The sequence below is a fragment of the Bufo gargarizans genome, chromosome 9, assembly GCF_014858855.1.
Source record: "Bufo gargarizans isolate SCDJY-AF-19 chromosome 9, ASM1485885v1, whole genome shotgun sequence".
Classification (NCBI taxonomy): Eukaryota; Metazoa; Chordata; class Amphibia; order Anura; family Bufonidae; genus Bufo; species Bufo gargarizans.
The window spans coordinates 21,827,986-21,841,376 of record NC_058088.1 but is presented as its reverse complement, the minus strand read 5'-3'; the positions used below and the strand labels follow the sequence as shown (position 1 = coordinate 21,841,376).

Sequence of the window (13,391 nt, the reverse complement as noted above, 5' to 3'; positions counted from 1 at the left end):
ACTTTCCGGAAACAGCCTGTATTCCTGCAGAGCAGCTCCGTCACAAGCAAGCAAGCAAGCAGGTTAACCCTCTCACTGCTGCAGCATGCCATTTTTGGATACTAACATATTTAAGTAATACGGTGTCTAAACTAAAATTAAGTCCCAAAATACGTTTAAAGGGCAGATTTGTACCTATGACACTGGCTGATCGGTTACACGTGCACTTGGCAGCTGAAGGCATCTGTGTTGGTCCCATGTTCATATGTGCCCGCATTGCTGAGAAAAATTGTGTTTTAATATATGCAAATGAGCCTCTAGGAGCAACGGGGGCGTTGTCATTACACTTAGAGGCTCAGCTCTCTCTGTAGATGCCGTATCCTCTCCACTTTGATTGACAGGGCCAGGCTGTAAAAATGTTATCACCCCTGGTCCTGTCAATCAAAGTGCAGAGAACGCGGCAGTTGCGGAGAGAGCGGAGCCTCTAGGTGTAATGACAACGCCCCTATTGCTCCTAGAGGCTGATTTGCATAAATTAAAACCTAATTTTTCTCAACAGTGCAGACACATATCAACATGGGACCAACACAGATGCCTTCAGCTGCCAAGCGCACATGTAACAGGTCAGCCTGTGTCATAGGTACAAAACTGCTTACAGATGCCCTCACCAGTGCTCCTTTCCTGCGCCGAGGGCCCTATCCCCACTGCTTCAGGTCTCCTGTGGACCTGAAGTGTGAAGGCTCGTCGATGGTCACATACAGGGCTGCAGCTATTCACTGACCTCTGCTGTGACGTGTCCCTGAGCAGCACTTGAACACTGAGAATGCGCAGTCACGGACATGTCACCACTGAGGCCAGCGAGTGGCTGCAGTGGTGCATGTGACCGTGGATGGGAAATCACACTTCAGGTTTACAGGGGACTGGAAGCAGCAGGGACGGGGCCCTTAGTGCTGGAACAAAGCGCCACTAGACAGACGAGTTGCTTTATTTCATTATTTTAAATGCATTCAATAACGTAATTAGTTTTAACTTGGGGGTCAAACAATCCCTTTAAACTTTTTTTTTAAAATTATTGTAATTTCTGCCAGTATTTTACTTTAATACGGATACAGCTGACTTGGCTCTTTCCTTTCCTTCTATAAACCTCTCTTCCTCTCCACTGCTGGGTTGTAATAACGAACAGGACACAATGGTGGAAATGTCATGAAATTAAAGGGGTTTATTACTGATGACTTATCCTCAGGGTAGGCCATCGATATCAGATTGGACGGGGTCTAATTTTGTGCACCTTGCTGATCAGCTGTTTGAAGAGGCTGCGGAGCTCTGGTGAGTGCTGCAGCCTCCTCCTATGGCAGGGACGTCAGGTCCATCGGTCACATCACCTAGGAGCTGCTCAGTTCCATTTAGGTGAATGGGTCTGAGCTGCAATACCAAGCACAGCCACTATCCAATGCACGGCGCTGTGCTTCGTAAGCTGAGAGAAAGCCGTGGGGCTCAACAAAGATAACTTATCCCCTATCCACAGGAGATGTCTGATCAGGAAGGGGGGGGTTGTCTGATCAGCGGGGGGGTCCAAACTCTGAGTAGGGATGAGCAAAGTGTGCTTCGGATCCTAGATTCGTTCAAAAATTCGGTTTAATGCTGTACGGAGATCATAGTAACATAGTATATAAGGTCGAAAAAAGACATTTGTCCATCCAGTTCGGCCTGTCAACCTGCAAGAGCCTTATGGCCTCCGACGAGGCGAAGTCAGTTTTTCCTGAGGTCTTATGAGACTTCGGGATTTGATTTTCCAACTGAAAGACCATTTTAAACTTGGTTCCGAAGTCGGCGTTGGATACTTGTTTGAAAATGTTTTTTTCAGTTTAATAATCAAATACTGAAGTTGTTCACCAAAAGTATTGTGAGACTTCGGGAATAACTTACTTCGCATCGTCGGAGGCCATACATTTTAAATGCCGTACAGAGACGGATCTTCGTACAGTATTAAACCAAAGTTTTAACCAAATCAACTAAAGATCTAGGAACCGAAGCTCGATTCAACACTAATGACGAGAATGGGGGTTATCCCGGGTTTGAATGGAGCGGTGGACACGTATGTATCACTGCTTATCCCCTCAAATAGGAAGCACCGGCCCCCATTCTCCTAATTTGCATGGCCCCCAGTCGTCGCACCCCAGACAAGCAGACACTTAGTCTCCATTCACACGTCCGCAACGTGTTTTGCGGATCCACAAAACACGAACAGCAGCAATGTGTGGTCCGCATTTGCCGTCACTATAGAATATGCCTACTCTTGTCCGCAATTGCAGACAAGAATTGGATACGTTCTATTTTTTTCGGGAACGGAATTGCGGACCCGGAAGTGCGGGTCCGCAATTCCGTGTCCAGGCAGCACATCGTGCTGCCCTATAGGAATGAATAGGTCCGCAATTCCATTCCGAAATTGCGGACGTGTGAATGGAGCCTTACCCCCTATCCTGTGGACAACCTCTTTACATCAAAATTTTTGTGCAAAAAAAATTGGTCTAATGTAAGCAAACCAAGAGGCGGCGTAAAGTTAAGACAAAAGTATCTAAAGATGCGTCAAATTTATCACCCAGCACGAGCCGCGTTTAATCTAGTTCTATACAGATAAAAGCGTGTGGACAAAAAATGATTACATAGATATATATGAAAAGTATTAAAAAAATGTTTTTACATTTTATGTAGATTTGTCAAGAAAACACACAGACGGCAGTAAACGCACTTTATTCTACAAGCCGACAGTAATTAGTCACCTTAAACGAGGGCCGTGACCCTCACTACAATAAATTATGGCATAGAAAAAAAGATGATGCGTGTACATATAGCGTAGGCGCGCAGACGCGTACAGTGATGTGTACACAGTAGTGTTCGGGAGCTCCGCAGAGTACCGGTCTATATATACACGTCATACTCCTGTACACATCGGGGGGGGGGGGGGGGGTACGTGACATTTTACACACGCATGATGTACGTGTGGATACAAACACATAGGTGGCATATCTGATGGCGGCACACACGTTCCGGTCATTCAGCGTGTACGTCTTGTGTACCGTAGGTCAGTCTACTTACACTTATAAATAGTTTATATACATATCTGTGTGTGAACGAGAGCCTATATACAGGGTCACACCCGTCTACGCACATCTACCTCTAGAACTCGGCATACTATAGTCATGTGCTGTGTACACGCGGCCATTGTGAGGATGCAGGGGACACGCTGAGGGTGGTCTATGTCATGGATGATGGAACGGAGGTCTCGCTGGATGTAAGTTCTGGGAATGGAGATACAGTATGTGCTGGGGTATCGTCTGCACCAAACGGGTACGGCCACGCGGCTCAGTCCGAGAAACATTGGCCCTGTGACGGCCGCATCTCCCGGACCCCAACTGTATCATAGTAATTTATGTGACTGCAGGTCTATTGTACTGTCAGGGTCGGTCCAATGTAGGCCTGTGTTTTCCAGATGGAATTGGCCCTTAGAGCTCGTTCGCACCTGTAGGATTTTGAAATGCCACCAAAATATGACTGCGACCTGCAAATAAACCCTAAGGCTACCTACACACGGGTGCGGGTTTTTGTGTGTTTCGGCACCGGAATTTGCAGATGTTACTGGCGGATTTCCCCCGATCTCACTCTCTGCATGGCAAAGGGTGAAATCAGCAGTAAAAATCCCCAGAAACGATTGACATGCAGCGGGTTTTAAAATCTGCACGGCCGGTCAATGTCCTCATGGACAATGTATGCAACAAGCGTACAAGACATTTGTCAAATTTTGGTCACTTTACTGGTAGTGTATTAAGTATTTTTTTCTGCAGGTAGCGTTAGGGTACACAGTGAACTGAAGGATCTGAGGTTCCTATAGTATTGCATTGGAACAAGTGTGTATAGAGAGGAGATATGTAACCGCACGAGTGTCAAATCAATAACCCGGATCACTAGTGATCGAGGCCGGGCTCAACTCTGCGGTTCCCATTGTTCTGTTCCATTATAGGATTAAAATGATGACAGTCCCAGATCTGTCACATGATGGGCACCAATGGTCCCCAATAGACCCCACTGTCTATAATGGGGTCCGTCGGGTTTCCGTCATGGTGTCCTTGGGTTACCAGACAAGAAAGCACAGCATGCATACTTAAAAGGGCCATTCCAATGTATAGCATAGCTGACTCTGGAACCCATCGCTACGTGGGGAATGTGGACATGTGTGCACGCTGCAAGGATATGTAGACCTTGAATCATTTCTTTTTATTGCTCCCCTGCCTGTCAAATAAAAAACTTTGCAAAAATCCTTCATTTAAAAAAAAAAATAATCTCCTTTTAACGTTTTAGGTATACAGCTCCTCTGCAGAGCCTATGGGTCTTCATGGTTACCGACTACAAACAAACCCTGTGTGTGCTTTGGAAGACGCTCTCTGACCCCATGTTACAGTGGCATCTCACAGCCGCTCCTGCTCTGTCTACTTTTCCCAGTGGCCTGGACCGCCTTCTGCTGTCTCCCTCTTCCTGGCCGCTGGTTATGCTACTTCCCTCCATGTAGGCTGGTTGCCGGCAAGACCTCTCCATCTCTGCCCATAAGGCCAGCGCACACCCTGGGGTACTGATTTCCCCTTCCCCTGTGGGAAGGTGCCTGAACAATAAGGTTCTTAGCCAGCTAGTTTGTGCTATTTCTCGTTGTCTGTCTGTGTACCGATCTCTCCCTGTTTTCTGGATTTAGACCCTCCGCTGCCTGACCTGAATTCCATATTGATCCTCTGCTGCCTGCCCTGACCTTGGACCATGTACCGTATAGCATGATCTTTGCCTGCCCCCTCAGTGCCCTACACAGGTATATCTGAGCCCTAAGGGTCAGCTGTCAATCACACAGAGACTACTCCAGGAATTAGTGGCCTGGTGGTTCCCCTGCAGCGAAGTCTAGATCCCTGTACTGGGGTTAATGGATAAAAAACAGATAACTGTCAGATAACAGTAGCCATGAGTCAAATCTGTTGGTTGACACAGTAGTTCCATACCCATTGCTGTAACACCTCGCCAGGATCAGACTACACTTTGGTTTTATTTGTAGTCTGTATCCATGGAGACCAACTGCCCAGACTAGGAGCTCGTTACACAAAACATTTGATTTTTTTTGCCATGTATTATTTAAAATGCATTGGAGCAATAAAAAAAATAATAATTGCAAAAGTTTACTTAAAAAACATGACCAGTAACATACCACCTCCATACATGACAATCTGTAACCCTGCGCATATAGTACATGTAAAAAGAATGTATACCTACTGATATACATAATATGGGTGGCGGGTATACATATTAGTATCTACCATTCTAGAACCACAACGTAGCCTTATTGCACAAATATATGTAGAGAGAATTATAGTAAGTGAAGGCGAGTCTCCCCAATTTCTCCATCTGTTACTAAAGCGCAGCTTAGATACATTTAGACAATATGCAGGACACTGCACTGTTCAAAGCACTGGATTCGCAGGACACCCATTTTAAACAATGGGCTTCATCAAAGTCCACAAGGAAGCAATATCTTCCCCATCGATGACCATTGCGTGTCAATGACTCAATGGCTGCTTCAATGATAGGTCACTTGTGCACGTTAAAGTAGACCGGACGTCTGCATATGAAGGAATCGGCCATGTTGGAGGATGAAGCCTACGGATAAGAACCAACAAGACATAAATATAGATTGGACCTCGTGAGCCACGTCAGACAATGCAACTAGCTATAATTCTTTAGCCCACAACATGGCCGGTTCCAATGTGACAGGTCAGTGAGAGTCAAATACTGTAGTGTTCCCCTTTCTTCACCCAACCTTAGCAGTTTATAGAAGCGGGATGGCCCAGAAGTGCGCCAAGATGGGGTTTCTTCCACTCAAGGTCAACTGTTGAAGTCTAGAAAGCGACAAGGTTCCTGAGTATCTCCAGGAGATGCCACCACCACCAGCACATAGAAGGTGATAAGGATAATTTTTATCATTGTGGTGACTGTAGGTGTAAATACGACCCTAGCTCTCCACGATAAGGATGAACAGGTTTTCTTATTTTCCCTTGTAGTCCACCTGACCAGGACAACCCTAAATTACTAAGGTTTCCTTTCACCTAGTGCTCACTTTTCAAAAACATGCTTCTATGAATAATGTGCAGATGTAAAGACGGTGGGGAGTCGGAACTCCTTGCACTCATTTTGCTTAAAAACTGAAAATACTGTACAAGTGTCAAGATTCCTTCGAAACATACGGCTCATACCGCGGTCTCTCCTTAGCGAAGGAGACGGGACGTTAGGATGATGCCTTCTGTCATGTCAATACAAGGCGGTCTATTCGGTATCATCACATAGCACCGACCACGTGCATCAGTTCTTGGTGGCGCAACGCAGCCATTCAAGGGTTAAAGTCTCGGTAAAAAAGGGGCAGCTTGTGCTTCGGTGGGCAAGAGCGGCTGAAGGAGAAGGAGACTGGAAAGGTAGTGCAGGAAGGATATTGCTGATTCCATCACGAAAGGTGGAACTTTGGGTGGAAGTGCAAAAGGCGAGTCATGATAAAACTTCTCTGGTTACACTCCTCAAGAAGAGGGCTTCATAATGGGGTCTCAACTCTCCTCCTTTGACCTTTGGGTAAATCTATTTGAAGGCTCAGAGGACTTCCAGCCCTGATCTTTGCCTCCTGTATCCACACTGTCATATGGTGGGATTTTGCGTCTACGTCCTACTGAGGTCTCCATATTGACTTGTCCTTCAGAAGATGTTTCAGTCTTATTTCACCACTCGAGCTCCACTCTCTGCCCCTCGCCAGCGTTAGACAGATGGTGTCTCACTGATCCCTTGCCCTGCTCCTCCTCCACCTCCTCCGCCCACCCCTGCCCTATGCCGCCTCTCGCAGTGACCGCGGTGTCTCATAAAGCTGTCTCTCCACATAAACTTCTTGGCGCACACCTCGCACTCGTAAGGTTTCACTCCGGTGTGCGTCTTCATGTGTTCCGTCAGGTGATGCTTCATCTTGAACTTTTTTCCGCAGACTGGGCAGTCAAACGGGCGCAGGTTGAGATGCATATTGACGTGCCGATCGCGCATGCTCTTGTGGGAAAATGCTTTTCCGCAATGGCACAGGAATATTTTGCCGCCTTCTCCTTGGCTCGTCCCTGTGCCACCTTGCCCAGCTGCGCCATGTCCTGAAGGCAGCACCAGCAACTGATTTCCTTGCATATCCAGAGGCAGAAGAGGAGGGCCCTGTGGGTAACCAGGACCATTGCCAGTCGCTTCTTCATAAGGCATCCCATCAGAGGGCTCACAAAAATTCACCTGTTCTTCTGGAGCGTTGAGGGTGCGGACATCGCTGATACTGAGTTGTTCCTCTTCTTCATCCTCCTCAAGCTCTTCCTCGTCCTCTTCCTCCTCACCTTCACACGTCAGCAATAGACCCTGGTGAGGCCGTTCCTTTTTGACGTACACCCAGTGTCTCTGAGGAACAATGCTGGGCCTTCGGTAACTGGAGCAGCTAGCGACTGATGCCTCTTCTCCAGATGGTTCTTCTTCTCCGCCAGCTTCTTCTGCTGCTGCTTCGCTTGTGACATCGCTCCTTCTTCTACTCCTCTCTGCACACGGTTCTGCTGGCACCTCACGTGGACTAAAGTAGTTACTGCTGCTGGGGGACTGGTTCTCGCTGGCTCTGCCGGAGTGAGGTCTCTGTGGGGTTGGACCACGGCTGCTCCCTGCCCCCTCTATGCTTCCAGCACTGCTGTTGGCACGAGACTCCTTTAGAAGTTCAGAGCACTTATCCACCACGTGCCACATCTGGAGAACGCTGCCCACGGTCAAGTAATTGACAATCTCATCCGCCAGCATAGTCAAGCGGCCCGTGTAGGCGGCGCACAAAACGGCTTCGAACGCCCCTGGGTCGACCACACCTGGTAAGGCCACGCAGCTCATGCCTTTGAGCAGCACCTGGTCGTGGAAGTACGGGGAAGAGGCGGCAAGCACGGCGCGATGGGCACGGAACACGCGACCTTGTGCATGGATGGATACATCGCACAGCTTCCCTTCGACTCGCTGCTGGTTGAGGCTTTCCAGGAGGGAGCTGGCCACATCTGGGAAGTCCACATGGATGAGAGGACCAGCGGCGTCCATGATAGCACAGGAAGAGTGGGGGGGTGCACCTGACAAAAGACAAAAACATTAATAGCAGAATGCAAAACAATACAGCGTAAAAAAACATAAAACAACAGCTAAGCATCCCTCTGTCTGCTGCCCCGTACACCGTATTAACGGGATACGTCCTCAGCAATCAGGAGGTGCACGTGGACTGTCATGTGGGTGGTCATACCTCCATGCAGGGGTCTCCAGTGACTACACTAGTGCACGGGCGCCATCTTTAGCTGCTCATCAGTGACCAAACATATACGGGACAGAACTAATTGAACACCACAGACATAACTCATTATAAACTCAGGACTGTACACAGTTGCCCGGGGGCCCGTTACAGATTTGCATTTGGGCCCGAGAGCCTTAAATGGACGTGTCATCAGAAAATCACATGCCGGTACGGACGCCGCTGCAGCCCATGACTGTCTGAGGGACACTGCTGAGGCCAGTCATAGGCAGACACCATACAGCAAGGGTCAGCAATCAGCTGTTGCGAAACTACAACTCCCAGCATGCTCCCTTCACTTGTACAGGGGTATTAAGAACAATCAAGCAAGTGTGCATGCTGGGAGTAGTAGTTTCACTATAGCTGGAGTGTCGGAGGGTGCTGATCCCTGCCATGCAGAGAGGTGCTGGCTGCAGACTACTCCTCGGTGTGGACCGGCCTGTGCCACAGCATGCTGGGAGTAGTAGTTTTACTATAGCTGGAGTGTCGGAGGGCGCTGATCGCTGCCATGCAGAGGGGTGCTGACTGCAGACTACTCCTCGTGTAGACCGGCCTGTGCCACAGCATGCTGGGAGTAGTAGTTTCACTAAAGCGGGAGTGTCGGAGGGCGCTGATCCCTGCCATGCAGAGGGGTGCTGGCTGCAGACTACTCCTCGGTGTGGACCGGCCTGTGCCACAGCATGCTGGGAGTAGTAGTTTCACTATAGCTGGAGTGTCGGAGGGCGCTGATCCCTGCCATGCAGTGGGGTGCTGGCTGCAGACTACTCCTCGGTGTGGACCGGCCTGTGCCACAGCATGCTGGGAGTAGTAGTTTCACTATAGCTGGAGTGTCGGAGGGCGCTGATCGCTGCCATGCAGAGGGGTGCTGACTGCAGACTACTCCTCGGTGTGGACCAACCTGTGCCACAGCATGCTGGGAGTAGTAGTTTCACTAAAGCGGGAGTGTCGGAGGGTGCTGATCCCTGCCATGCAGAGAGGTGCTGGCTGCAGACTACTCCTCGGTGTGGACCGGCCTGTGCCACAGCATGCTGGGAGTAGTAGTTTCACTATAGCTGGAGTGTCGGAGGGCGCTGATCCCTGCCATGCAGTGGGGTGCTGGCTGCAGACTACTCCTCAGTGTGGACCGGCCTGTGCCACAGCATGCTGGGAGTCGTAGTTTTACTATAGCTGGAGTGTCGGAGGGTGCTGATCGCTGCCATGCAAAGGGGTGCTGACTGCAGACTACTCCTCGTGTAGACCGGCCTGTGCCACAGCATGCTGGGAGTAGTAGTTTCACTATAGCGGGAGTGTCGGAGGGCGCTGATCCCTGCCATGCAGAGGGGTGCTGACTGGAAATAACGGAGATTCCGTGTTTCTTAAAGGGGCGGTCTTCACATTATAGAGGGGGTTCTGTAAGAGCGGGGGCCCGAGCCGCCTCCAACTGACCAGAAACATTCTGCACATTTCTAACGTAATTCGCGGTTTCATTCTTCATTTTCAAGACCTCCGCTTGCCGTTACCGAATGACAGCGTGGCGGTTTGTAGCATTACGCGTCTCTATTCATATCCCGGAGGCGGCGTTTTTACTTTAGGTAACGGATGGGGGAATCGGCTTGTCGCACTTGACTTTGGCTAATAGGGGAGTGACCCTTTAATTACGCAAAAATGGAAAATCCCTTGAAGTCGCAACGTAACGGCGTTTCCGCTGACGCGACGTGTATTAAAACCGTATCACGTGACCTAAATCGCAGCGTAAGCGTCCATGTCGCCCTGGACAGGTAGGGAAGGTGTGGGGGAGCGGTATGGATGCCCAGTAAGGTGATCTATGTGCTGTGTCTACCACACACAGGGATCAGGCTGCCTCCATGTCCTCCCTGTCACACACACACAGCTGCCGCCCTCCTGCCTCCACACCCCCGTGCACACACACCGATAATAACCGCACACAACAGTTTATCTCACCCCAGGATTGTGTCTTGCTGTCTCTTTAACACCCTCAGTGTCTCAGGCCTCCTCAGGCTCCGCCCCTCCGTTAAAGGCGCGCGGGGGCATCACCCTCAGCCCGGGACGGTCGCCGTCGGCCGACAAAAAGCGTTTTGCCTTTAACGCCGAAGTCAGCGCGAATGCCACCTCTGATTGGTCGCCAGGCGCCGTAGGACTCGCCCCTTTTTCTTTCGGTCGACCTCGTCTGCGGGACTGCCGAGGGCATGCTGATTGGTCTATCGGCCTGTCCGTCAAGGAAAGAGCGGCTGTCCTGTGCGCTGATTGGCTGAGGCGCTGAATAGAGGGCTTTGTGTGACTGGAGACGGAGGTGTATGGGCTCATGTCTGGCTGGGCTCATTTACAGCAGACGGGTGACACACAACACCTCCCCTGCCTGCTGCCGAGGGGCGCAGAGATGGCAGCAGCCCAACTATCGCGTGGGCCACGTACACACGCTGCGTCTTACATGCGGCAAGCAATACAGTCCCAGAACATGAGTTTAAAAACGTTATTGACATGGTGCGAGTATGTTCACATGTGCCCGATGTGCCATGGGTTTGACATTGTGTTTTTTTTATTTTATGTGAGACAAATCACACCAGGCAAAAAAATTACAGCAGTGAAAGGGCATCTGTCAGCAGTTCTGTCCCTATGACACATGTGTTGGTCCCATGTGCATAGGTGTCCGCCTTGCTGAGAAAAATGATGTTTTATTATATGCAAATGAGCCTCTAGGAGCAACAGGGGCGTTACCATTACACCTAGATTCTACAACTGCCACGCCCCTATGCAGTTTGATCGACAGGATCAGGGGTGATGACAATTTCACTGCCAACCCCTGTCAATCAAAGTGCAGAGGGCGTGGCAGCTGCAGCCTCTAAGTGTAATGGCGACGCCCCCGTTGCTCCTAGAGGCTCATTTGCATATCATAAAACCTCATTTTTCTCAGCAATGCGGGCACATAGGAACATGGGACCAACACGGATGCCTTCAGCTGCACATGGGACAGGTCAGACAGATCTGCTGACAGATGGGCTTTAACCCCTGAATGGCCCTTACGTTTTCACGGCGTGCCGGTTTTTAATGGTCATTAGACGGCCGCACTTCTGTCTAAATGGCAGTTAAAACGGGCCCATTGATTATCAACGGTTGTGAAAACGGCCAAAAATAAGACGTGTTCTATCGTTTCACGGCTGTGGCGGGAATGTAGCCCTATGCCCAGGCTGCGTAAGAGACGCGCAGTGTGAATTGACCCGTGATGTGCGTCTCATATCTGTGGATTTCAGATTTCGCGGTGTGGCTGCAAACTCGCCCGCGGTGCAGAATTTCTTCCTGTACATTGAAAAAAGATTTGGACGCAAATTTGTTGTGGCAAGCAGTGACCCCCCGAGAATGTGCATAAAATCCAGCGCAGTCTGCACGCCGCCCGAGGGGCAACCACGAGGGTCGCAGCTGTAGCCGCCCATCTGTTCGTACATCAGAAGTTCCACATTTCCAGTTTGATTTCCCGGTGTTCAGTTGCGGCCTGTCCGGCGGAGGTAAGTGGTTACCAGGGGCAAACTGGCCGTAGACCCTACAGGACGATTTCTGAGTGGGCCGATATCCATAGGGTCACCAGAGCGCTGGCTAGGTACATACTACTGGGGGCACCATAGGGGGTCATTATTAGAGGAAGTTGGCTTGGCGCGGCGCAGTGGCCCACATCTCACCTCCTAAGCCCCCGCTCCATACTTTAAATAGAGACAATTAGGGGAAGAGGAGGACAGAATGTGGCAGCTATTGACGGCAACCACGGAGGGACAGCATCTGGGGAAGGTATTCTGTGCTGCACGCTGGTATCCTGCCCCATCTACTTGTGTTGTCCCGCCTTGTCAGTTTGGACCCACCAACAACATTGGGGTCACTTGTACGTTTTTTCCAATCCGCCCCAGTTTCATCTATGTACTATACGTTTCCCCACACTGGCAGGGCTTCTTCAGGCTCTCTGGGGTGTTCGGAATCATTTTACCAGAAACGGTGAAGTATCAGAGCTTTATACTCTCATTGACAACAAAACGATAAATACCTCCCTCAGATTCCTGCATAACTCGTCCTGCGGTAATGTCTCAGCAGATACGTAAGTGATCAGACACAGGGTCCTGCCACAAGAGGGCGTAAAAGTCCATGCTGTCCGATAAAAAGGCTCTCAGAGGCTGCTTTGGGGTAGTGTACCTCTTGGTAAGAGATTATTGAGTGTTAAACATGTTTCTAACGCACTTGAAGCCATTTTGCTCAGTTGAGAGGTTGGTGCATCTTTGGACTGAGAGGACGATGGTTGTTTCAATGAACTTTTTGCCATCCAGGCCGTTCTAACCGAGCCGTTAGGAGCAGCAGTTACAGGAGGGCGCGCCCACACAGTTTGATCCACCGACGAGCACAAGCAGCTCAGTTTCGTTGTCACCATCCAGACACAGCCGCTTAATTAGCAGTGGTGTCGTGAACTGAAACTGCTATGGACTGGAACCATATTGTCTTTATTGATAAATGCAGGTTCTGTCTGGGATCTGATGAGAGTGAGGTTACAGTATGAAGGCCTCGTGGCGAGCGCTCCAATCCTGCCTTTGGTGGAGTGATCATCTGCAGAGCCATTGCATACAACAGTCGGTGATCCCCGCGTCCGGGCTAGAGGCCGCCTCTCATCCCCCCGCGTCCGGGCTAGAGGCCGCCTCTCATCTCCCCCCCGCGTCCGGGCTCGAGGCCGCCCCTCATCCCCCCGCGTCCGGGCTAGAGGCCCCCTGTCATCCCCCCCCCCGCGTCCGGGCTAGAGGCCCCCTCTCATCCCCCCCCCCCCGCGTCCGGGCTAGAGGCCCCCTCTCATCCCCCCCCCCCCCCCGCGTCCGGGCTAGAGGCCCCCTCTCATCCCCCCCCCCCCGCGTCCGGGCTAGAGGCCCCCTCTCATCCCCCCCCCCCCCGCGTCCGGGCTAGAGGCCCCCTCTCATCCCCCCCCCCCGCGTCCGGGCTAGAGGCCCCCTCTCATTCCCCCCCCCCCGCGTCCGGGCTAGAGGCCCCCTCT

General features: G+C 50.7%; 1 protein-coding gene across 1 annotated transcript; it reads right to left on the bottom strand.

Moving 5' to 3' along the window:
• Positions 1–2,720: 2,720 nt before the first annotated feature.
• ZBTB22 (zinc finger and BTB domain containing 22) lies at positions 2,721–10,407 on the bottom strand. The gene is made up of 2 exons (XM_044306734.1): positions 10,319–10,407; positions 2,721–8,165 (listed from the first exon to the last, which is right to left on the bottom strand). The coding sequence occupies exon 2, from the start codon at positions 8,134–8,136 to the stop codon at positions 6,808–6,810; it is 1,329 nt and encodes a 442-aa protein (XP_044162669.1). The 5' UTR covers positions 8,137–8,165; positions 10,319–10,407; the 3' UTR covers positions 2,721–6,807.
• Positions 10,408–13,391: the final 2,984 nt, after the last annotated feature.